The sequence below is a fragment of the Leptidea sinapis genome, chromosome 2, assembly GCF_905404315.1.
Source record: "Leptidea sinapis chromosome 2, ilLepSina1.1, whole genome shotgun sequence".
Lineage (NCBI taxonomy): Eukaryota > Metazoa > Arthropoda > Insecta > Lepidoptera > Pieridae > Leptidea > Leptidea sinapis.
The window spans coordinates 12,122,205-12,147,868 of record NC_066266.1 but is presented as its reverse complement, the minus strand read 5'-3'; the positions used below and the strand labels follow the sequence as shown (position 1 = coordinate 12,147,868).

At 34.3% G+C, this 25,664-nt stretch overlaps 1 protein-coding gene and 1 long non-coding RNA gene across 3 annotated transcripts in view; both read right to left on the bottom strand.

Moving 5' to 3' along the window:
• Positions 1–67: 67 nt before the first annotated feature.
• Positions 68–22,581, bottom strand: LOC126971927 (syntaxin-12). Of its 2 annotated transcripts, none has more exons than XM_050818441.1 (6): positions 22,374–22,581; positions 19,676–19,916; positions 13,885–14,050; positions 12,899–13,027; positions 12,029–12,167; positions 68–6,301 (listed from the first exon to the last, which is right to left on the bottom strand). In XM_050818441.1, exons 2-6 carry the CDS (start codon positions 19,897–19,899, stop codon positions 6,126–6,128), a joined length of 834 nt encoding a protein of 277 aa, XP_050674398.1. In that variant the 5' UTR covers positions 19,900–19,916; positions 22,374–22,581; the 3' UTR covers positions 68–6,125. The 2 variants fall into 2 exon arrangements, with proteins under 2 accessions (XP_050674398.1, XP_050674408.1); XM_050818451.1 differs by having other exon boundaries at positions 19,676–19,902.
• Positions 68–25,664, bottom strand: part of LOC126972103 (uncharacterized) — a 69,064-nt gene continuing 43,467 nt past the window's right edge. Inside the window, exon 2 of the long non-coding RNA XR_007731048.1 lies at positions 68–1,892. This is a non-coding gene — a long non-coding RNA (uncharacterized LOC126972103). The remainder of the gene's footprint in view (positions 1,893–25,664) is intronic.

Below are 25,664 nucleotides of genomic sequence, written 5' to 3'. Positions count from 1 at the left end.
TTTTTTAAACGTAGTTTTTTATAAATACATTCAATGATGGATAATATTTAAATGAAACAATAATCAATAAATGGAAAACATTTTAATATACTCTAGTATAATATAGTGTAGATGCCTTACACGTGGCTGAGGTACAAATAAAAACGAATAAATACTGTTTTTAGAATAATATCGTAGACTTAGCATATTGAATCCGCATCAAAACAACATACAATCTCTGAAATAACCAATAGTTAGTACTTAGTGTCACGTTAACATACATTGTATACATAAATAGATGACATTGACAATCAAACGTCACGTCAGTAAATTCGTCTTACGCCTAGATCATTTATACGTCTAACGGCCGTTCCCAATCCCTATCTACAGAAAGTGATGATTTACTACCTTCTACTGTCAGTAATTAGCTGTCAATAATCTGAAGCTGTCCCACTATACCCGATAATTCATTCTTATCGCCTTATATTGGGACGCGTGAATTGCCTTTTCCATACAAACTTCTATCGCTGGTAAACTATACGTCGTCCCATTGACAGACAGCGTGTACGGATAAGGTGAGTTACCGTCGAAAAGCTTATTGGGACAGATAAGTCAACGATAGTTACGATATTTATCTCAAGTAAGAGATAGACTGAATATTGGGAACGGCCGTTAATAGACAATGACAGCTGTGAAAACGTCGAAAAAATTGACTTTAGAATTAACCTCAATTTTGAGCAATTGACGCACACTAACAAATCGCGAGTGTTAGACGTAGCTTGTCACGCACACTAAACTAATATCCCTGGCCTGTTTTAAGACATATATAGATGATATTGATGCCCAGACGACACGGATTACGTATCCGAGTGATTTTTAATCAACGTCATCAAGGATTAGTTTTATTTAGTTCATGTTTCTGGTATTTATATAAAACTTAATTATACATGTTAACAATAGGTTAAACAAATTTTTAGATGTGCCATTGCTATTATAAAATATTTATAGATAAATTAAATTAAGATGAAGACAATTAATGACTGCTTTGGCTTAATGGAATGTATGGAATAAAAAAAAATTAAAAGGCATTTCAAAGTTAAAGAATTACAAGAAAAATATTATCGAGCCCCAGACTAATAAATATTCATATGGAATATACAAATATTTGCATATATTGGTACAAAGAGTATGTAAATATTACGTAATAAGAGGCAGGACTGCCTAAGTAAAAATTGAAATTTAGTTTAGTATGAAACGTGCAGTGATTTGAATAACTTTGAAATAGTAGTAATTACAGTATGGCGATTGGCAACGAAGTATAATCCGGCTAAGCACGAAAGCGAACAGTTGCTTAAAACGCAGTAGATTTCGGCTACAACCGTTTTTAACAACATACATACATATAGACACGTTTCATACAATCGCTTTTTTCTTAGTTTCGCCAGTCTGGGATTCAAACCCGCTGGTCTCTTAGCTTACAGGTTATAGGTACTAAATTAATAAGTATTCCGAGACATCAATCTGAGATAAAGAAATTGAGCACATATAAAATAAATAAACGACTGGCAAATAATTGAACTAAATACTTAAGCTACTATTAAAATAATAGTAGTAAGCATGCATTACCATAAAAATTAATAAAATATTATTATAATAATTATAACTCGAGCATAATCAAATAATTATTAGATATAGAAGTAACACGACAAATAATCGTTTAATGTTGTAAAGTCTGATTTATACCTATTTTTGGATTAATATCTAGACAGTGATAGGGATTATCTCAATTTTTTTTATGAAAATAAGGGACAAGCCGAGCAGGACGTTCAGCTGATGGTAATTGATACGCCCTACCCATTACAAGGCAGTGCCGCTCAGGATTCTTGAAAAACCACTACTATTGCGCTCGTCACCTTGAGACATAAGATGGTAAGTCTCATTTGCCCAGAAATAGGCGCCATTGTGGTACCCATAATCAAGCCGGCTTTCTGTGCAAAGGAGCCTCCCACTCCCACTCTACGGAGTGAAGAGATAAGGAGAACAGTGTCAAGACTATAGAGGGTAGAGGTAAGGAGAATCATCTAATCAACAATAGTTCCGTCAAAGTCCGTTAAATTAGGGCGGCGCTACAATAGCATCAGGGTAAATTTTAAAAGAAGCGCCAAATATAACTAGACGTTTCCGCCCGGGCGAATTTTAAAAGGAAATTAATTAAAACAATAACAAAAAAAGTAGCCATGAACCATCTAGGATAAATATCGCATCGAATGGTGGTAGTTTCATGTCGATACAATCAGTGGTTTAGGCGTGAAAGAGCCTCAAACAAAGACCATTTTTATTATATATATAATATTATATAGATACTAATCATTTTAGCTACATGTTTTCTCATAATAACTCTTTAAGGTTATAAATTAACTACATTATTTTGTACAACGTAAGTTGTTGAAATTTTTACAATTTAACTACTTTAGTTGATTATTAAGTTTTTTAACTCGACATACTTCATTTCGTTTACAAATGCTACATTCACCATACTTCATACCATACCGTATACACCAGCGCCATTGTGGAAGCTTTTTGAACTGTTGTTTACAACATAAGCTGCATACTTTTTCAACTTTACTTCGTTAAGAGATGATACTCATGGCCTCTTCCCTCCATAATCATAAAGGACACAGGCAAGATCGAACAACAAAGAACATGTTCAACTATCACTAATAAATATAGTTCCAAATAGGCCCGCAATGGCGCTACAGTAGCAAGAGGTTGCGAAATGAATCATCACGTCATATTTTCAAACTATAATTTATATTACAATTTTAACTACATACCTAGTAAAGATTTACATAAAAACAGTTGCAACTTTATGTACTGTATAATTTTATGTTGGCAAATTTTGAAACAACTTAATTTATAGTCCCGCGATTTTGTAATTTTTAATTTTTAAAATGAACAAAAAATAATGCTAAAGCTGTGACAAGCTGTATAATATATTTTTTTTAAATATTGACACACTTTTACACAAATTATCTTGCCCCAAGTTAAGCATGTATAGCCTGTGTTATGGGTTACAAGACAATGATATATTTAATACAATATACTTACTTAAATATACATAAATTTATATAAACATACATAAATACATTTAAACATCCATGACTCGGAAACAAACGTCCATATTCATCATATAAATGCTTGCACCTACCGGGATTCGAACCCGGGACCTTTAGCTTAGTAGGTAGGATCACTAACCACTCGGCTATACAGGTCGTCATAATATATAGGGATAACATAAAATATGTGTAAATTTTTAAATTATTTTATTTATAATAATATGTTTAAGTTAAATTTAGCGTTCCGTTTCAAATATACCTAGTTGCTACTCTAGCCCCTGTATATAATATATATGTAACTATTAAATAAGTGTGATACATCTTATAAATTATATTGATGCAGTAAGTAGTATTTGAGATATGTCAGAGCATTATGTTTAACCCAATCTTTAAAAAGAAAACCTCTGTTTATGACAGATGCGGGACTCGAACCCGCGACCTCTCGGGTTCCGTCCGAGCGCTCTTACCAACTGAGCCAACCGTCCAAGTGACGCATGGTTTGTAAATATGTAGGTCTTGTTCAACTCTCAGATTGTGGCTCCATCAACGGGATCTACTCTACCACGACCTGTGTCAGGACCAGTTGAACAAAACATACCAAGATTTACGAATCATGCGTCACTCGGACGGTTGGCTCACTCCTTATTCAATTTAAAGTAACCTTACGTGTCGGAATGATCAATAATTTAACTACTAAGGTATTTACGATGGCTCCTATATATGTATTTTAAGATTTGATTTTTTTTTATCTGATCTAAAAAGAGCAGCGAAAAGCTAAATACAAGTTGTTTTATTCCATTTGAAACATAATATGCTAACATCCAACAAAACAATACCGTTGTAAAACAAATAACAAAACGTAATAAAATACCGTAAAAACAAAATAAACATCTCATATAATCGTTTCTGTAACCATATGTAACTATATTAACCTAAATATATTTTCATGCATTCTTATATCAAGTACAGAATAATTGCATCATTTTTTTATATAAAATAGTATTGACAGTGATTGAATTAATTATAAATAAACTTATTGCACATATTCATGTTGTTTCAAAATAATAAATACTTTTATATTATTTACAGATGTTACGAAATAAGACTGATAAGCATATAGTTACATTTAAGTTCAAATACGAGAATTACTTGTAAAATAACTTGCCTTAACAAGCACTAATTTACCAATACAAAAATATTTTTTTGCAAGGTGAATTGAACCAATATTAAATACATAAAGTTCGCATCTTTTCGTTTTAGTTTGTGTCTTTTTCTAGGCCAATATATTTCAAGAAATCAGACCATAGTCTGGATCCAAAAATCGATACAAAACTAAAAAATAATATTAAAAGATTTAAAGCATGCCTTATCGTCATATATGAAAGATTACAAGTATTGCATTGATTGATTATAAGTCTGTTATTAGAAGTAATAAATAAGCCAGTTTTTTATACAAATTGTTAAATTAAAAAGAAAATCTAAATCCGATCGCATTTTGTTTTTGTTCTAAATAGTTGTTCTGTCACTGCGTGGCGTTTCTTTTGTATTAGAAGTTCTTCCATTGCCTAATTTGCATCGATTTTAAACAAAGGAAGATTTATTATCAAAAAAAAAACATTAATTATCGTATGCAATAAATCGAATACAAAAATAATAAGACTAAGACCATAATATGAATATAACAATCAAATCAAACAATATTCAATTAAATACTTTACTTTAAAAGGAATTAAACGCAGAAATGTGACTGAATTTGATTAAAAAAGTATTAGTTTATTTTACAGGCGGGTTATGTAAGCTCAGGAATTTATAATAATAATTTTTCGCAGTAATTTATGTTGCAATTCCACAATAATAATAATTACAATCCTTTAATGATTAAGATATTTAAATCAATTTGATTTAAATATGCTAGACTTATATCAGTTTGATTTAAATATGTTAGACTTTTATCAATTTGATTTAAATATGTTAAACTTTAATAATACAAATAGCCAAAGATAAATTCTATTCAAGTCCAGTCCCTTGACCTATTTGTTACAACTATTAACTGACTTAAATGCTACGACTATTTCGAATTGAAAAATATCGGATCGGATTGAATTCTTCTATCCGATAACAGCATAGTATTGGTTCTTTTCTTTTACAAAAGATTCAAATAATGGGACTAATTTTATGATTTAAACGGATTCTATCTTAAATACAGATTTAAGAAATTTACCTTATAATAGAAAATCATTTATAATTTTATATAGGTAATATTATGTACATATATTTGAATTGATGTATACAAAATTATCCCAACGACACAACAATAATATTTCTTAGCAAAGGGAATTATTACTTACACTTCTAATTTTACAACTGTTAAGAAAAAGTATCGAGGCTAAGGCTAAGAAAATAACGATTTATATAGATACAAGTTTCACAGACTCCGAAAATAAAGAATGGGATTAAATTGTCTCATATTCGCCAATACATTTTATTGACGTGAAAACGTCTTATATGATCGTCACGTTCCGCGTGAGCCGTGCGTGCAAAAGAGAGAGAGGATCAAGCGAGAGAGTGACACGATCGTCCTCAACGTTCGGCTTATGACGCATCCTGTTCTTTGATAATAAAAAAAAGTAGCATCAGTCGGCGAGTGCAATAATAATATATTGTGTTACAGTTTTGACAAAAAATATTTTTTTTTAATGAAAATAATGGACGAGACGAGCAGAACGTTCAGCTGATGGTAATTAATACGCCCTACCCATTACAATTCTGTGCCGCTCAGGATTCTTGAAAGACCAAATAATTCTTTCTCGTCACCTTGAGACATAAGATGTTAAGTCTCCTTTGCCCAGTAATTTCACTATCTACGGCTCCCTTCAGACCGAAACACAGTAATGCTTATACATTACTGCTTCACGGCAGCAAATAGGCGCCGTTGTGGTATCCATAATACATAGACAAGTAGACACACACTTTTTTAAAGCAAGCCGATGTATCTAATCCCATTCTTTATCCGGATGTTTCACACGAGTTTTATTTAAACGCTTTTACTATCCACACAATAAGTATGATAGCAAGGATGATACCTATGAGAGAGAAGAAGAACATTCTCTTTCTGTACCTACGCTGGTACTCCGCTGCCTTCGCCAGTTCATCCACGCCAGTTTCAACGCTAGCTGCGGCCGCCTCTATGTGACTTTCCACTGTATCTGCAGGAATAAAAAAAATATTAAAAAATTATTGATAAAACACTTGAAATTACTATTCCCCAAGTATTTTCTTTGTTTTTTTTTTTTATGTAAATAAGGGACGAGACGAACAGGACGTTCAGCTGATGGTAATTGATACCCTACCCATTACAATGCAGTGCCGCTCAGGATTCTTGAAAAATCCACAAATTCTTAGCGGTTATATAATATATTAATAGGCTGATTGACGCAAGTGTTACACATTTAAATAAAACACTTTTTACAGAAATTAAAACGCGTGTAATTTTAACTGTGTTTTTATATTAGGTTTTGCGTAAAAGTTGTATTTTTAATATTATATTATTTAACCCGATGTTACATGGCCATTGAGCACGCTAAGACTGTTTACAGCAAAAACCACCTCTGAGGTAACCAATGGCCCTCAATCATAATGACAACTATGACAAATACTATCTCGACTCCTGTCAACCTCAGTCCCCTTGAAAACTTGTCTTAAAAGGTCATGAAACGTCGGGTTAACTAAAATAATAATGAAAATGTATCTTCTTGAAGGAGAATGTGTCTCTTGCAACACCAGAGAAATCACAGGAGCGTTGCCGGCCTTGAAGGAGGGTGTACACGCTTTTTTTGAAGGTACCCATGTCGTATCGACCCGGAAATAGCGCACAAGGAAGCTCATTCCACAGCTTTGTAGTACGTGGAAAAAAGTTCCTTGAACGAAGTGGAGGAACGCCACACATCCAGATGGTTGGGATTGATATGCTAATTTATGGCGAGTCGTGCGAAGGTGGAATTCGGCGGCAGGAATCAGGTGAAAGGAGCTCTTCGGAACACACCCCGTGATTAATACGGTAGTATAAACAATGAAGCGACGTCTCTGGGCAACGCCGGATCCAGCCATTCACAATGCACTGGGTCTCCGACAATTCGAGTTGCATGTGGTCAAATGGATCGATCTGATACTGGGGTGCGCCAGACCAGAGATGATACAGTAATACTCCATATGTGGCCGAATCTGCGTTTTGTAGAGCGCTATAATATGGGCCGGCTTGAAGTATTGCCGTGCTCTATTTATGACGCCCAGCTTCTTCGAAGCCAATTCGGCCAAGATGGCACGCCAAGCTTGGCAATCGCTCGAAATTTCAAGATCCAGTATTCAGATTATGATACGACAAATGGGATTTTTTTAATGGTAAACGCGCAAACTTAAGTCTTCTGGGGGTTAAATTGGACAAGGTTCAATTGACTCCAATCCGCGACCTTCTCAAGAGAGGACTCTATAGAAGACGATTTCCCGAGAGACCTGCATGGCCCGTGTATACAACATCACCATTGCGGTCTTCTGCATGTTGTATGTTCTGTTTGATGTTGGACACGTCCAACATATCATTGATAGATACAGAAGAAACAGTGTAGGAGAGCTATCTCCAACACTGTGTGCTAACACAGCCTTCACTCCAGTGTTCACGGACTTCGGGTTCAAGCAATGACCGTCGACAACGACCTGTATGTTGCGCCCAGTGAGGAAGCTGGTGGTCCACTTGTATGTATAAACTCTCGGGAAGCCCAAACACGATCAAAGGCTGACCATGGCGAAATCCGTACTGTATAGGTCGTTGATTAACTGCTGACTTTCTAGGTATATCAAGAGCTGGCGGTTAATTATGCTCTCCATGATTTCGGAGAGCAGGGGGAGGTAATAGGTCGGTAGTTTACCGGATCCGAACTGTCTCCCGTTTTTGGATCAGATGAACAAGGTCTGACTTCCAGGAGTTAGGGACTACGCCTTTTGAATATGAGTGTCGGAATAAACGCGTTAGCACGCTCAACTTCCTTTCGTCCAACGAATACAGAGCTCACCGAACAGTTTTCTGTCGAAACTGTACTTCAGGAATAGACCTCTGACAACGCGGGATGGTCGGCGGTGTTTTTCCAATGTCGTCAAGAGTCGAGTTGGAGGCAAAAAGAGCGCACAGAAGATCGGCTTTCTCTTTTGCCGTATAGGCCAGGGTTTCATTACTCATGTGCTAAGTTAGCAAGGGCGGCTTTCGACAACGACCAGAACTTGCGTGTTCCAGTCGACACAGACCTTTCGATCAGTAACTGGAAAGCTACTCACCGATTTTGATGACGTGCTTCAATTTCGTAAGGGGCGATTTACCACTTAAAAATCTGGAGGCACGGTTATATTTTCTCCTTAGAACTATGCAGTTCGGATCCCAGCGCCGCAATCCAAGATTAATACGCCTGTTTTTTGCAGTCAGATGCTGCTTTAACTGACGTATCGGACCAGGGCTGTGATCTGCCACCGATCGGCACTACAGAGTTTTGTATAAAAATACCTATGCCCTGTAGTATATATATATATAATATTACATCAAGTTCAGTGAAAAACTGTCTAAACAACAACATATCCAAACTTAAAATGGATGGAATGTCGTATTTTAATCGTCAATGCTAATAATGTATACTTTTTAGATATGCTATTTAGGCCCTTTCTTTAGATACATGGAAAAAATTAAAAAAATCGCCCTCGATTACGCCACATTCAAGATATGTGCAGCTTAAACAAGACACTTATCCTACGAAAATCATTAACAAATTTCGATATTTAATGAAGGAAAGAAAGTTTCTTATATAAAAACAGCGTTCCAATTTTGAATTTAAAAAAAAAAAACTGTTTTTAAGGTGTTCCTGGTTTCCCACAGATTAGCACTCATAATATCTGCAACCTACTTTTAAAGGATACCCTTTTTAAAGTGCCCAATGAAAACGTGATCGAGAAAGGTTTCGAAACGTCGGGTTAGCTAAAATAATAGTAAAAATGTAACTTTTACGCAAAATCTTAAACAGAGTTAACATCTTGTGTCAAGGTGACGCGCGCAATTATATTGGTGCTCTATAGTACGCAATGTTGCCATTTCGTACAAAAAACATGATTTTAACTAATTTAACGAGGAACTGTCTATGGAAACAGACATCTTATCAATGTAATGGCTTGTCAGTTATCAAAAGTCGAAGTCGAATTAAGTTCAAACTCCAAAAATCAAAGTCTGTATGTTGATAATGATAACTACTAACAGTAATAAACATTTTTTTATGACACTAAGGGACGAGACGTGAAGGACGTTCAGCTGATAGTAATTGATACGCCCAGCCCTTTACAGTGCAGTGTCGCTCAGGATTGTTGAGAAACACAAAAATTCTGAGCGTCACAACAATTGCGCTCGTCACCATGAGACATAAGATGTTAAGTCTCATTTGCCCAGTAATTTCATTAACTACGGCGCCTTTCAGATCGTAACACAATAATGCTTACACATTACTGCTTCACGGCAGAAATATGCGCCGTTGTGGCACCCATAATCTAGCCGGCATCCTGTGCAAAGGAGCCTACCACTGGCAAACTGACTGACATCGAAAAACACACGTCAAATACGAGACTATATGTCGGCCATGTTTTTTTGCTATCGAGGGTTAAAATAGGTTTATAGAAGGGTCCTAGCTACTGTAACTCACGACAGCTCTATCGAAGATATAATTAGCTTTTTAGCTCTTATATGCGATTATGAATACCATACCAGACATGGATCCAAATAGATGTCGCGAGTGTTACATAAACTCGCGTCAAATACGAGACTATATGTCGGCCATGTTTTTTTGCTATCGAGGGTTAAAATAGGTTTATAGAAGGGTCCTAGCTACTGTAACTCACAACAGCTCTATCGAAGATATAATTACCTTTATAGCTCTTATATGCGATTATGAATACCATACCAGACATGGATCCAAATAGATGTCGCGAGTGTATGTACTTCGCGTGTCAAAATTACGACAAGAAGAGGAGCAATGCTCTTCCTTTGACGTAAAAATAAAAGCGTTATTTTTTATTATGATTTATAATACATTGCCGATTTCAGTAATAAGCAATACCGTCTATGGATGTACTGAAAACGTCAACTAATGATGAGGTGAGTGAGTAAACGTTAGGCTCGATGCATTGGCATTTTTAACGACGTCACAGTAGGTACAAAAAAAGGGCTCGCTTGGTCTTCATACAGACGTAGGTAGTTATTTGCGTTATCTACTTGGATCTATGTCTGTGGTGATTACCATTTTTAAACAAGCGTACATAAGCGACGTTTTAAACCTCCAATAAGTCATTATGAATAAGACCGTGATGTTTTGTGTGTGCGTTATTAGTAAATTTTAATAAATCCTTAAAATAATAAATCCTGTGTTATTAAAAAAAGTTAGGCAAGTGTTGAACACTTGTTTTAAAAAAGTTCTATTACAAATCTGAGTGCTTCTGTTGTTTAGCGTTCAATAATCTTTTGACATTGCTTATATTTAAACACGAGTCTAAGGTGTGTCTAACAAATAGATTATATTCATATGGACGATTTAGAATAAATTATGACAGATAGGTACATGACAGCTGACAAAAATTGCGTCTCGTTACTTTATTTGTTCCTGTACACTTCAGTTTATGTTGTGCTTAACGACGTTTTAGTTAAACACAACAAGCTAAACACTGTTTTGTAATAGAAAAAGAATAACTCCATTTTAGACGTCGATATTGTTACGTCACTGACGTTGTTATAGTTAGGTCACTATTTAACGAAACACGTTTCTAATATGACATGTTCTGTATTGATGGCACCATCCTTGGGATGGGTATAAAATGTGAAACTCGCGTCAGGACATGTGGCGTGATCGAAAATTCCTATGACAGTAGTTGAAATTATGAATAATTGTTCTTTGTTGTTGATTTTTGTGAGGGATAAACTTTTTAACGTAAAATATTTTTTTTTATGTAATATAAATTGACATTTTTGTGTACGATAGCGCAATAAATGAATATTGTATTTAATCACAAACATGCCAGTACTTTTATACTGATAAATAAAGCAATTCGTGCGAAATTATTACCTAACCATTCCAAAATATTCAAGAATGCACAACGTCAATGTTCAAGTATTCAATTCTGCCGGCACTCCCGGAGTGCAACACGTTCCCGCTGAGAAAATTGAAAATTTTCAAAAATTGGGAAGTTTTTTTTTTTGGAAAATTTGTTAACCCCGTTTTTCGAAAATCGAGGTTTCATCAGATCTCGACGTTTTAACGTCCTAAGAAGCTCCCCAGACTATTTCCGCGATGGTGAATGTATGTATGTATGTATGTGTGTGTGTGTATGTATGGATGTATGTAAACCTTTTATAAATTTTGAACGGCTTGACCGATTTCATCGCTGTTGGCGCCATTCGAAAGCGCTTAACCAAACTGAATATTTTTTGAATATTGTATTTGAATATTATATTTGAATACAATTCGGACCGTCAAAATCGATTGATTTGTTTAAGAGATATGGTTGACGAAAGAAAACCAAAATTCTGACTTCGATCAGTTGAAACTCAAAAATTCTTAATGATGTTCAAAAAACTGCCTCTAATGCCGCCAACCATGAGAAAATCGGTTCAAAAGTGATTGCCATACTTTGAAAATTATTAAAATAGTGTTCTATAAAACTTTTACCAGACTTTTCAACTCGAAGAGCTCAAAACAACACAGATCGCCTTAAGTACAATTTGAAGCATTTAGGTATTGAATTAGCGGGACGTTGCAGGGATGGCTTTTAGGGTCAAAAGTTTTCCTAATTTTTTTTTCGTAATAAAACCGTTATAGCTCATTGACTTTTCTATCCTTGTATCAGCATCTGTAACTCACCGACGGACTGCGCCTGCGCGGTGACCATGTCTGCTAACTCCTGCATTATCTGGTTCACATCCAGCACGTCCGCCTCTATCTTACTCACATAGGCCTCCTTCTCAAGCAGCATACTAGTCTCGAACTGTACGAGGCGTGCCTGTCAAGTTAAATAATTGATTAGTCCATTTCCAATTTTTTTATTATGGGAAAAGGAGGACAAACGAGCGTACGGGTCACCTGGTGTTAAGTGATCACCGCCACCCACATTCTCTTGCAACACCAGAGGAATCACAAGAGCGTTGCCGGCCTATAAGGAAGGTGTACGCGCTTTTTTTAATTGAACTAATAATTAATTATTTATTTAATACACATAATCGCACACACGTCCACATAGATACATACACACACCACATTAAGTTTAGATACTTACATATAAATCAATAATTTTTTATTGTTAGTACATAGTTTTCTTTTCCTTAGTTTATGATATTTATGTTAAGGTCAAGTTGCTTATCATTACACCATATTATTATGTTTTTGCTATGGAAGAGTTCTCATCAACTCATGCTTAAAAGGAGACCCCAACACTGATATTGTATATTTTATATTTTGTTGCAATAACAATATTATTATTACTCGAGCGCCCTGCGAATGTCGTATTCTACGGCGGATAACTATGGCATTGTGCCCGTTGAAGTCACCCAAGGAGGGTTCCGGTCCTTGACACTATTATTATTCCTATAAAAGTAACATTTGGTTAGAGTGAGAGAGGAGCAGCCTGCCTACAGCTGCCGTCTGCGTGAGAGAAAGACTGGCGCCGTAACGCGTTACGTTACGAAGCGGTACACCAGAAGTAAAAAGTGGGTTCCGTATCGTATTAATAATCACCTGTGCTTGTTGGTTGGCCAGAAGGCTCGCTTCCTCGTCGTCGGCTATGGCCTGCCTCTCCAACGCCTCTGGATCGTTTCTGTTTCTCGGCTGCGTTGGCATATGGGCGGCCATTTTTTCTGACACTTTCTGAAAAATATTTGCACAGATTAGGTGCATGTGTCGCAAGTCAAATTTTTTGGCAAATACATGGATATTTATCGTGGGAGTGATTTCGTGAAAAGGGACGGAAATGTGTAACAGGATTCGTAAGCGCGCTATTTGATTTGACTGATGAGCTCGCGCGTTGGCGGAGAGATTGCTGTGAGATGGTGCCAACTCATTTTGCGTGAGGTTGGTACCGTTACGCATAGTATAGTGTATGTGTGTGTGAAAGGAGAAAGAAATAGAGAAGGAGAACGCATAAACTGTTCACTTTGTTCTCTGTTCACAATTATATAGTGTTGTGTATAAAATCGTCTGAAAAACTTTATCATTTAAAAAAAATGCGAGTAAGCATGGAATTATTCGAATAAATATTAATGGCGGATTGTTTTTACTGTAAGGCTAATTCCTCTTGCTACCAAGATGTCATTTTTAATTGTGTAAAAATTTTATGGACATTTTTTATTTCTTTAATATTTCAAATTTTTAAACATTTTCACCACGCTATTAAAATTTCAACGATTTTATGAAGAATATTATCTTTATATATTATATTACTGATATTAGAAGTTTATTTGATTATTGGACATAAGAGTAGGAAAACACTTTGATTTTGATTAAAAAGAGCGCAAATAAAAGAATGCTGGGAGAGTTTCCAAAGAGTTTGCATTTGTTTCCGAAGCGGTAGTAGTATCTAGTATATTAGAAATGACATCAAAAAGATTTCTTAAGGAATTAATTTTGAGAATATAAATGCCTTTTATCTGAAACACATCATATCAAACTATTGTGAGACTTGTTCTATTCTGTTTAAGTTTCACCTACCCAACTGTATCACTGACCTTCTGTACTGAAGAGTAGTTAGCAAGAGCATCTCTGAATGCCTGGGTCAACCGCTCCACTTGCAACTTTTGGGGCTTATCACCTCTTCGGATGACCACACCCAGCCGTTGAATATCCCTGGCCGTGGCCGACACAGAACTGTTCACCTTCTGCTGTGTATCATGGCTGTAAATGAAATTAAAAGGCATAAAAAGGCTTTTATTTTCACAAAATTGATTCCTTTACAATTCTTTTTGATGTCATTTCTTATACTACTAGATACTACTACCGCTTCGGAAACAAATGGCGCTCTGAGAGAGAGGAAGCGGCGCAAGAAACTCTCCCAGCATTCTTTTTTGCGCTCTTTTCAATAAAAATATACAATATTGTACAGTCATTTCTATCGCTATAAAATAATCACAACTGGGACTAGCCCAGGCTGTCCGATCATTTAGATATTAAGCAGTAGAGTAATAGGACTTACGACAGAGCCATTTTTTTATAAAACATTTAAATTTATTTATAGATAATGCCTGAACAGTGGCTGGGACTTTATTATAGAAGTGTATACATATACCCTTAAAGCTATTATGTATCTTATTAAGCCTACTAGAATTAGTTACAAGCAATCCCTTATTCCTAGTGTTATAATAATTAAAATCACTATTAAGAGCAAAAAGGTGACGATTTTTGTGAACATATATTAAATTTTCATAAATGTACTGACAATGAACAGTCATAATATTTATTTATTTAAATTTTTCTTTGAGAGACTGTCTATTAATTATTGTCTGTATTAACTATTAATCTAATGTAAATATGATTTAGGGTACATTTTTAATAATTTAATATAAAAAGGGTTTAATATAAATAAAAAAAATATTGAATTAGGCGTTATTTTGCGGAAATCAATAATTATTCAAATGCTGTGAGCCTTCTTGAGTGTAAATTCCGCTAAGATTCGTCTTCAATCAATTCGACACGTGTTTCGCCTTTTCCCGAGGCATCCTCAGGAGATGTGGACTCGCCAAATTCCGACAAGAGACTACTTTATTGTTATGGAGTATTGCTGTCATCTCTGGTCTGGCGCACCCCAGTATCAGCTCGATCCATTTGACCGCGTGCAACGCAGAGCAGCTCGAATTGTCGGGGACCCAGTGCTCTGTGAACGGCTGGATCACTAGGCGTTGCGTAGAGACGTCGCTTCATTGTGTGTCTTCTACCGCATTTATCACGGGGAGTGTTCCGAAGAGCTGTTTAACCTGATTCCTGCCGCCGAATTCCACCTTCGCACGACACGCCACAAGTTAGGATATCATCCTCACCATCTGGATGTGTGGCGGTCCTCCACAGTGCGGTTTTCAAGGAGCTTTCTTCCTCGTACTACAAAGCTGTGGAATGAGCTTCCTTGTGCGGTGTTTCAGGGACGATACGACATGGGTACCTTCAAAAAAAGCGCGTACACCTTCCTTAAAGGCCGGCAACGCTCCTGTGATTCCTCTGGTGTTGCAAGAGATTGTGGGCGGCGGTGATCATTTAACAACAGGTGACCCGTACGCTCGTTTGTCCTCCTATTCCATAAAAAAAAAAAAACTTTTTAATATTAATATAATAAAATGCCGCTTGCAGTATTATTCACATGTTATGTACTTTGGAATTTAATGATATAATAAAATAATGTTCTTGTTCAGAAATGAAAATTCTTTAACAGCTGTGTAAGATAATTATTAATTACTATTATAAATTATAATGTACTATTATGTAAATAATAAGAAACTCTGGATATCATTGGAAGTATTTATATTTTTTTTATAGAAGAGGACAAACGAGCGTACGGGTCACCTGATGTTAAGTGATCACCGTCGCCCACCTCTTGCAACACGCGAGGATCCACACTTTATTTCAAGGAACACAAGTCATATCGTCCCAGAAACACCTCAGTTGTACGAGGGAGAAAGTTCCTGGAAAACCGCACAGTAGGAGAACGCCACATAAACAATTTCCTAATTTGTAGCGTGTCATGCGAAAGTGGAATTAGGCAGCGGGACTCAGGTCAAACAGCTCTTCGGAACACCCAGTGACAAATGCGGTAGAAGACACAAAATGAAGCGACGTCTCTACGCAACGCCCAAGTGATCCAGCCCTTCAAAGAGGTATAGATCCCCGACAATCCAAACAGCTCTGCGATGCACGTGGTGATATGGTTCGAGCTGATACTGGGGTGTGCCAGATCAGAAGTGACAGCAACACAGATTAGCAATAATCCTTAAATGGCCAGTCGGTGCTTTGTAGAGCACTAGAATGTTGTATTATGTCAGGATAAATATGAAATGAGTCCATGAAAATAAAACGTTTCTAATCTACCTTAAGTGTATTTTGTCAATGTAAATTATAAATGAATGAGATATTTAGGTTTGATATCTCTCTAATGTTATTGTTGCAATGCTCTGCAAAACTTGTATTGTCTTTAGAAGTAGGTTTAAGCGCTTTTGTCCTTGCTTGATAAGTGTGTAAAGGATAAATAATTCTGATGTTTGAAGGGGTACAAAATCCTTTTCAATTATTCTGTTACCAACAAACCTACCTCATAAAAGTATGACAGAATATTTTAAATTATCCAATTGACATCAATTGACTGAACATTATAATTATTATACACAACTGTTACTCTTAAAATCTGTTCAGTTATTTAGAAGGTGAGCACTATCAAATAAAATACAAATAAAGAGTGATCCCCTATCTTTTTTTACATTAATTTCCTTCCATTGTATAGACAACAGATTCACTGTTTTATAACAATGTCATAATCTCTATACATCTATAATCTATACATATAAATAAAATTGGAGTTTCTGTTTGTAATATTGAAATAGCCAACATAATATTTCAAGTCTTAGGTAAATACACCAACATAACATTTCAAGTCTTTACAAGTCCGTCTGTCGGTTTGTTCCGAATCTAATCGAAAGCGTATCTCTGAAATGGCTGGACCGATTTTGACGGCATTTATTGGCAGGTACCTGATGTAATAAGGAGAAACTTAGGCTAAGTTTATTTTAGAAAAATAGAAAATCGAAAAAAATAAACGGTCGAACTCTAAGAATAATTTATATGGCAAAACAATGATTGCCGGTTCAGCTAGTAGGTAATAAATAAGTGTTATTTTTTATCAGTTCATATAGGATGACAGGATAATATTGATGAACTTGTGTTAACAAAACAACTGATTATAAAGAATTATTGTTTATATTTAGGGGTCACTCAAGACATCATCAAAATTTAGTCACACCTTTTGTCGAAATTCCTGGTGTGTCATGGCAGAGTATTCAGTAAAATAAAACTTATTCCTAGATAAGATTTGTTGTAAAAGGAGAAAATTTTTTTGGGCCCACTGGATATGGTTATGATTATTAATCATATTATTCTAGTAAAATTGTAACTATGCGTAACTATAATGAAACATTTGTAACATTCATGTGAGATAATATAAAAATTATAATAAAAATATTACTGAAAAAAGTGGTGGTAACAGTGATTATTATCGGCGTTTGAAAAGTAAATAATATCTATTGGATCCATGAAGCTCATTTTAATTATATTTTAGAAATTAAACTAATTTAGTAATAAGTACATAGTTTAATATTACTGTGCAATGGCATAATGTAACATACACAAAGTCTATATAGATTTGTGATCTGTGCATCATTTTGATTTTTATCTTGTCAAAACAGAATTCTGTATCTATCTATCTATATATATATATACTAGCTGACCCGGCAAACGTTGTTTTGCCATATAAATAGTATTGATCTTTTGCTTGCTAGTTGATAAAAGACGGCGTTAGTTGTATTCATTAGTAACAATCACACTTCTTGTATATTTTGTATAATTCACATGATAGTTTTATAAATTATAGCCTATTTGTTATTCTGGTGTGTAAGCTATATTATTGTAAAGTTTCATCAGAATCTATTCGGTAGATTTTGCGTTAAAGAAGTTCAAACATACATCCAGACATACAAACTTTCACATTTATAATATTAGTATATATATATATATATATATATATATATATATATAAGAGATTTCTACGTACATAGTCACTCATCCCTATATCTCTGGAACCATAAGGCATAGAGACTTGAAATTTGGTAGAAATATTTCTTTCGCCAGTAGAGATCAGCTAAGAACGGATTTAAAGAAATTCCATCCGCAAGAGTTTTTTTTTATAATAGAAAAACGTCTGTCGGTCCGCTAGTTATATATATTAGAAAGTTTAATTTCGATTATTATAATTATTTAGTTTATTTCAAAAAATTTGATATCGCACATACATCATATTATACTCCAGAGGGTCTTTGTCTCAATTGTGCATGTGATTTCCTACATATCATCGGATTGTTCGAAAACATCGAGACTTGAACTGGGCCTCTAGAGAATACAAAATTTAAGAATTCCTGCAACCTATCCATGAGTATGGTCAAGGCACAGAAAGAGAAACACTTATGTACTGATTGACACCACACCATCGATTTCTAATACTAGAGCTGCTCTTGCCGGATACTGTTGCAATTGTTTGGTGGGAAGACATACTGCTGGTTGTGTGTTGTGTAGTACTTAGAGCATGGCATCAAGATGAGATTGAGCCTCCTGAATTGTTTCTGGGTGTGATTTTTATAATAAAAGATGATTTTGAAAATCATGATTACTAATAAATATTTATAATATTTAAACAATGTGTTTTGTCTTCATGATAAACAGTGTACAAAACCTTACCTCAATATATTATTATGAAATACTTATCTTAAGACACGACTTTGAAATTATAATGATGGTTGTTAAGTATTTCGGCAAGCTTTCTGGTTTAGTGGTTATGGTTAGTGCCCCGACTGCTTAAGTGAAGTGTTGGACACACGCCTGACACTATTAATACTTGTGTGATGAACATTTCTGTTCTGTCCATCATTGTAAACTATCTTTTATCAGCTTATTATCCTTACTTTTCCTACAGGCTCTGTTTATTTTGATATCAGGTAGCCCCTACTAAATTTTGGCTGTTTGTGGATTCTCAAGATTATATTATATCTTATTATAATACATTATATCTTATTATTAACCTATCTTTATGATTTTTTGGTTATTTTGAGGATCACATTTTTTCTTGTTTTTCTCGGTATTCCAGATAACCTTTTCTAACTAAATATACCGTTGTAATCTAGAGTTTATAAGAAATAAATCAATATATGTTTCAACACTATACACTACATTTTGAGGTGGCACTATTCGTTGAACAAAAAAAATTGTCTCCTTTCAAACGGACACTTTTCACTTGATTACTTAGATATTAGATACTTAATCTTTGTATGTTTGTACATGCTTATTTATTTTATTTCATTTTACACATCCTCCATTAGACCCAGAAAGTTATAATATAGCTGTGTGCCGACTATCATTCTATACTCAAACAGTTGTTTGTTAATACGATTTTCTTATTAACAGCATGAGGGCATCGAGATAATGAGATGAGAGACACAGAGAGATCATTACAGTTTACAATAAACACTGATAAATTTGTAACCACCAATGAAATAATATACTCTAAGCATGGTGGGCTGCAACATTCACTGAATTGTGGTGAACATTTGAACTGATAGAATAGATATAATATATAAATATCAAACTAAAAAGTAAATTTAGTGTGCATAATATAGTAGTTGGTACATAGTACAGGCTATTCCTAGTTTGGGGCAAGATAATTAATTGTGTGTGTCAGTATTATTGTTCTTATAATATTATCAATGAAATACTCACATTCTATCCCTTAGCTGTACACTATCATTTGGGCCTCCAATTTGTTTCATAAACTTCTCCAAAGCTCTCAGGCCGCTGTTGATTTTGTTCACATTATCAGCGATACCTTCACTTAAGTTGTATAGCTCTGTTGGGCTGAAGTCCGCAAAGCCTACAGTGGGTGGAGCAGCTGCTGAGCCATAGTCACGGCTTGAGCCACTACTTATTAGATCTCGTTCAGACATTTTCTATTTATTCACACCTGAAAGAAAGTGGAGCTTACCATTTTACAGTTATACAAATTTAATTTGGTACCAGAATTTCACTCTTCGCAAATCTAAACAATTTGTTATTGTTATAAATTTAATTTGTATAATTAATCCTAAAAGCGAGGGATATAAAAATAACAAATTCTTTAGATTTTTACAGTAGTCTAAAATACAATCATTAATAATGCTTCTAGTTTTCCATGAGAATCTATTTGGTGGTCATCCATTTTATATTATATCTATATGATAAAGAGCAAAGATTGATGCAACATATATTTGAAAAATGAACTGAAATAGCTTATTGTAGTAAAACTTCTTCATAAAAACTTAAGTGTAACCTTCTTGAGTGTAAATTCAATCAATTCAACACATATTTCGCCCCTACACCACAGTCTCATGCCATTCTCAAGATATTCAACAGTCTCATGCCAGAATTGGTGTGTCAACATCCCCTGAGGATGCTTAGTGTAGAGCCGAAACACATGTTGAGTTGATTGACAAATAATAATTATGGATTTGCGTAAAATAAGGACAATAAATTCAATAAATGTTCGTTGCTCAGATTTTTTTTAGTCTTTTCTAATGGAACTTTCATCCATGAGACTGACTTGTCAGTCAAACAATTTTATTTTATATTTAGTCAAACAATTTTTATTATCATTGAAATTGGACAGTTTTATAATAATGAATATTTTTTTCAAATTGTTTAGTCACATTTTTTGAAGTATATTTGTCACTACTTTTGTAATAAATGAATTATTTTAATGTTTTTAAATGTTTTTAAATTCGCATTGGCATGAATGAGTTTTAAATAGAATAAAAAACAAAATAATCATTTTAATGAAATGGCAGAGTCCCAGGAATGTTTAGTTCAATGGTAATTCAACTTTTTATGAATAATTTACTAAATATATAATATTATATTCAATCACATGTAAAGACTACAATAACACATTGTAAAAAGGGATAACTAACACCAGTGGGAGGCTGGTTTGCACAGGATGCAGGCTTAGAGTATGGGTACCAAAGTGGCGCCTATTTCTGCCATGAAGCAGTAATGTGTAAACATAGCTAGTGAAATTACTGGGCTAACAAGCCTAGCTAGCCTGGACTAGCTCAATTATTGTAGTGCCACTCAGAATTTTCGGGTTTTTCAAGAATCCTGAGTGGCACTGCATTGTAATGAGCACTGGGCAGGGTGTATCAATTACTATCAGCTGCTTGTTTCATCCCTTATTTTTGTAAAAAGAACTTCACCTAACACTAGGGTGCATGTCCACGCCCCACAGGGAGGCAATTTGAAAGATAAGGGGGGCAATTTAAAAATTGGACTTGACACAACTTTAATCCTTTCGCTTGGGTCTATCTAAATGCAATGCAATGCTAGATATCAGTGACAAATTTAACAAAAAAGGCAAACTCCAAGAATGTGCAAGAAAGCTTTAACTACCATTTCCATGTTCATATTTAGCTGAACATGGATTTAGTGCTGTAAATGATTTACTGATAAAAAATACGAAATGGACTTTTTACAACACAATGAGGAGACTTGAGATTAAAGCTTAGTAAATTGGAATATAATATAAAATTGCTGTGCAGCAAGCATCAAGCGCAAGGAGCACAAAATGAATATAGAAAATTTTATTAAATTTTAGTTTTGAAATTGTACTTCTGCAGCCTTACAAATAAAATTGGCATAAAGTTATAACTAAGCATAAACCAAGAATATGTAAAATGTTCACAAATAGACATTTTGCTTACGAATGGTTTGCTCGGATGTATAATGTTTCCCGCGTTTATTCGCAAGGCAGCTTGTCATTCGGAAAACTTCAGAATTATCATTGTATTGGCAGTGTTGTCAACAATATTGAAAACATTTTGCATTTTCTTTGTTTATCATCAGTTATAACTTTATACCAAGTTTATTTGTAAGACCGCTGATGTTTAGATAACAATTATATAGTGATTTCTTTGTAAAACTTACATATATATTTCTATAATTACATTTAATAAATGACATATTATTATTATTATAATATTTAACTTTTAAAAATTGTTTTGTTCCCTTAAGATAAGTACTTTATAAAATAGCTTAAAACTAAAATAGCACTTGGTGTTTTATAGTGAATGTTCAGTATATTTGTTTATTAAGATTTTATTGTTAGAAACGAGCAGATAGGTCTATTATTAATAATACAGTGGAAAGACAATGTTATAGAAAAATCTAGATAAATGCAATGATTGATTTAACTATAGAATTATATTCATAACAGGATTAAAATAATTCTGCAACGTAATACTACGCTTTGAATTAACATTGTTGTTGAAATATCTGATCTACCTAAATAAAAACTAAAAAGCACATCTCTGATTATGCGTTTCACATTACGTTATTATTGGATGAATCACAATTCGTAGAATTATTAGAATGTATTGAATTTGATACTTACGTGTAGCGACCGGTTTTACTGGATTATAAACTTTACTAGGTATGCACCACGAAAATCTTTCACACATTTATTATCAACTATACCATAGCTCTATTGAAATTATATTATGTTTCATGAAATATTAAAACAAACAAGCTGAAAGAAGTTGCACATTCCAACGCAAAATATGAAAATTATTGACAAATATCAATAATAAAATATTGCCAAGTGCAACTGCCAATAGAGAATTATCTTAGAACAATTTAATATCCTCAAATGTCAAATGTCAATAGGACTTTGAAGTTGACTGCGTCACTCAAAATTAAAACATCACATAACAAAACTAACATGACAAAACATGACATTTTTATGGAAAAAGAGAACAAAAGAGCGTACGGGTCATCTGGTGTTAAGTGATCACCGCCGCCCACATTCTCTTGTAACACCAGAGGAATCACTAAAACTGTTTCTAAAACACCAACCGTGATGACATTTTACTGAAAGATCACTACCAACGGAGGAGAGCTACCGATAACTGGCAGTTTGGGACCCATAATTATTTTTATTTCCAATATTTGTTTTGTTTGGACATATTTTCTGTGAGAGTATTTTTGACGCGCGGTTTGACAGTTCTGCTGTGAAACAATTTCATTATAACAACAAGGAGCATATTATTATGTTACAATGAAAAATTATTGACAAATTCATCAAAAACTGTATTTTATTTATTATGTACAGAACAACGTCTGTCTGGTCAGCTAGTTTGATATATTTTTCGTCCAATATTTCTATGAATATAATAAGATAATTATTATCCTATCGAAATATTGTAAATATTACTGCGAGTCCCAAAAACTATCCATTTCAAGAAATTAACAAGTTAATAGGAACCGGGCCTTAACGTGCCTTGAGATTTGACATAAGTTTGAAATAGTAATTAAAAGGCTACGAAGTATAATCCGGCTAAGTTTGAAAGCGAACAGTTGTTTAAAAAGTAGTGGATTTCGGCTATGTTCGTTTTTTACAATATTATAGCCGTCATCTGTCAATCTATCAATGACTGCACGTTTCATACATTGGTTTCGCTAGGCTGGGCAGACAAAAACGCTATGAAACGCCGAAAACTAAAATCGTTTGGGAGCCTGATATTGGTGTGTGGGTCTTAGTCTATGACGCTTCGCTTTATCATAGGACCCGATAAAAGTTTGTATAAGAAGTCAAAAGAAATAAACTCTGGTAGACTATATCAGATAGATAGTATACTATAAATATTGCGGTTGGATCAGTTAGTTACGAGCGCTGGGGCGGAACCCAAGAGGTGCGGTTTGAGTCCTGCATTGTCCATAAGTTTTGGTACTAATTAAATTTGAATATCTTATATATATATAATTCTCGTGTCCCGGTGTGTTGTTACCAAACTCCTCCGAAACGGCTAAACCAATTTGTTTGTAAATTTGTGTGTATATCGGGTAGGTTTGAGAATCGGCCACCATCTATTTTTCATACCCACCCCTAAATATTTTATTTGACAATTTTTTATTTCTATTTTATTATGATTCAGCATTAAAAAATACATACAACTTCAAATTTTCACCCGTCTACGATCAACACCTATTTTTGTATCGCGATTTTAATATTATTCTATTCCATCCACAGATCTGCAATAGGGTTGCAAGATGGCAATAGAATTAAATGATTATTGTAGTACGATACATTTTATGTCCGATAAATTTGGTCGGTCTGAGAATCGGATGTCATCTATTGTCTATACCTCAAACATTTTAATTATTGAATTTTTTTATTACTTTAATTGGCAATACAACGTTTGCTGGGTCAGCTAGTCTTATATATAAAATTCTCGTGTCCCGGTGTTTGTTACCAAACTCTGCTGAAACGTCTTAACTGATTTGTATGAAATTTTGTGTGCATATCAGGTAAATCCGCAATAGGGTTTCAAGATGACAATCGAATACAATAATTGTAATACGGTATATTTGATAGGTCTGAGAATCGGTTGCATCTATTTTTTATACTTCAAAAAATTTTTTTAATCACTTTATATGGCAATATAATGTTTGCTGGGTCGGCTACTATAATATAGAATTAATACATTTAGATAGGCACGTTGTAATCGTTTTAGAAATAAATATTATACTGGTAAATACAAAATCCACACAAGACTTCACGTTATCGTGCTGTTTCGTTTTCATTAATCAAAAAGCAAATGCATCTTTACGTGAGAGACAACAATATTACCTATTATAAGTTTAACAACAGAATATGCCAACATCCTGAATGTTTTCGTGGCTTGTGCAAGATTATCCCATAACTATGTTCCTGTTATATTGACTCTTCGATAATTTACAGTAAGTCTTGATAGACTGTGACAGCTGTGTACACGTTGAAATAAATAGCGTTAAACTGTTAATCTCTATTTTATGCAACGCACGCACACTACGATTTGACGATTAACAAATCGAGGCATAGCCGACTTGCACACTAAAGGAACAAAGTTGGCCTGTGTACATGTGTTTCCTAACAGCAAGAGGGTCTGTCTTAAGTATCTAAGTTTTGGCTGATTGATTTTTTTATTTCTATTACAATATTTTAGATGTTTCGTGAGAAATTAAAAGTGAAGTGAATTGTGTCTTAGTTCGTAACTTCTTAGCTATAATCTGTCTCTTTAAGGATTATCCTGTAATTACTCTGAAAAACAGTGCGAAACCTCTTAGCAATAGGTATAAAAGAACCTCGAATTTTCCACCAAGACTCTCCACCTAATAAAGTGTGTGCATGTAATTACGCGCGATTGAAGTAAAACTTAATAATGATTAACTTTAAGAATAATTAATAGATACATAAATACATATACATATTACATTATATACCTACATTAATTAAAGCCTTGTAAACAGCAAAACTCTCACGTATTGCTGACGATAATATCTCATCTTTTAAGTAAGGTTGGCACTTTCTCTACCTAGAACACTGACCTCTATTTACCACTGGACTGGCGGCTGTCAAAGTCCTTTTGTGACTGTTTGTTATTCGCCATTTTGGCGCTGTTGGCCATGTAGCGAGAGTCTGCGGAACTAAAACTAGTGATGAGAACTTCAGCAAAACAAATATCAATAGGAAAACTATTAACAAAAAAAAATGTCTACTTGATTACGTTGATTCCTGAAGTTAAAAAATGACACGGAAAACGACCGGTATTAATTTAAAATGCAATAATACTTCAGAGTATTGTACGTTCCTTAAACGTCTAGATAGAATATTGAATTAAATTAAGAACTATTCTCTATTTTGAGC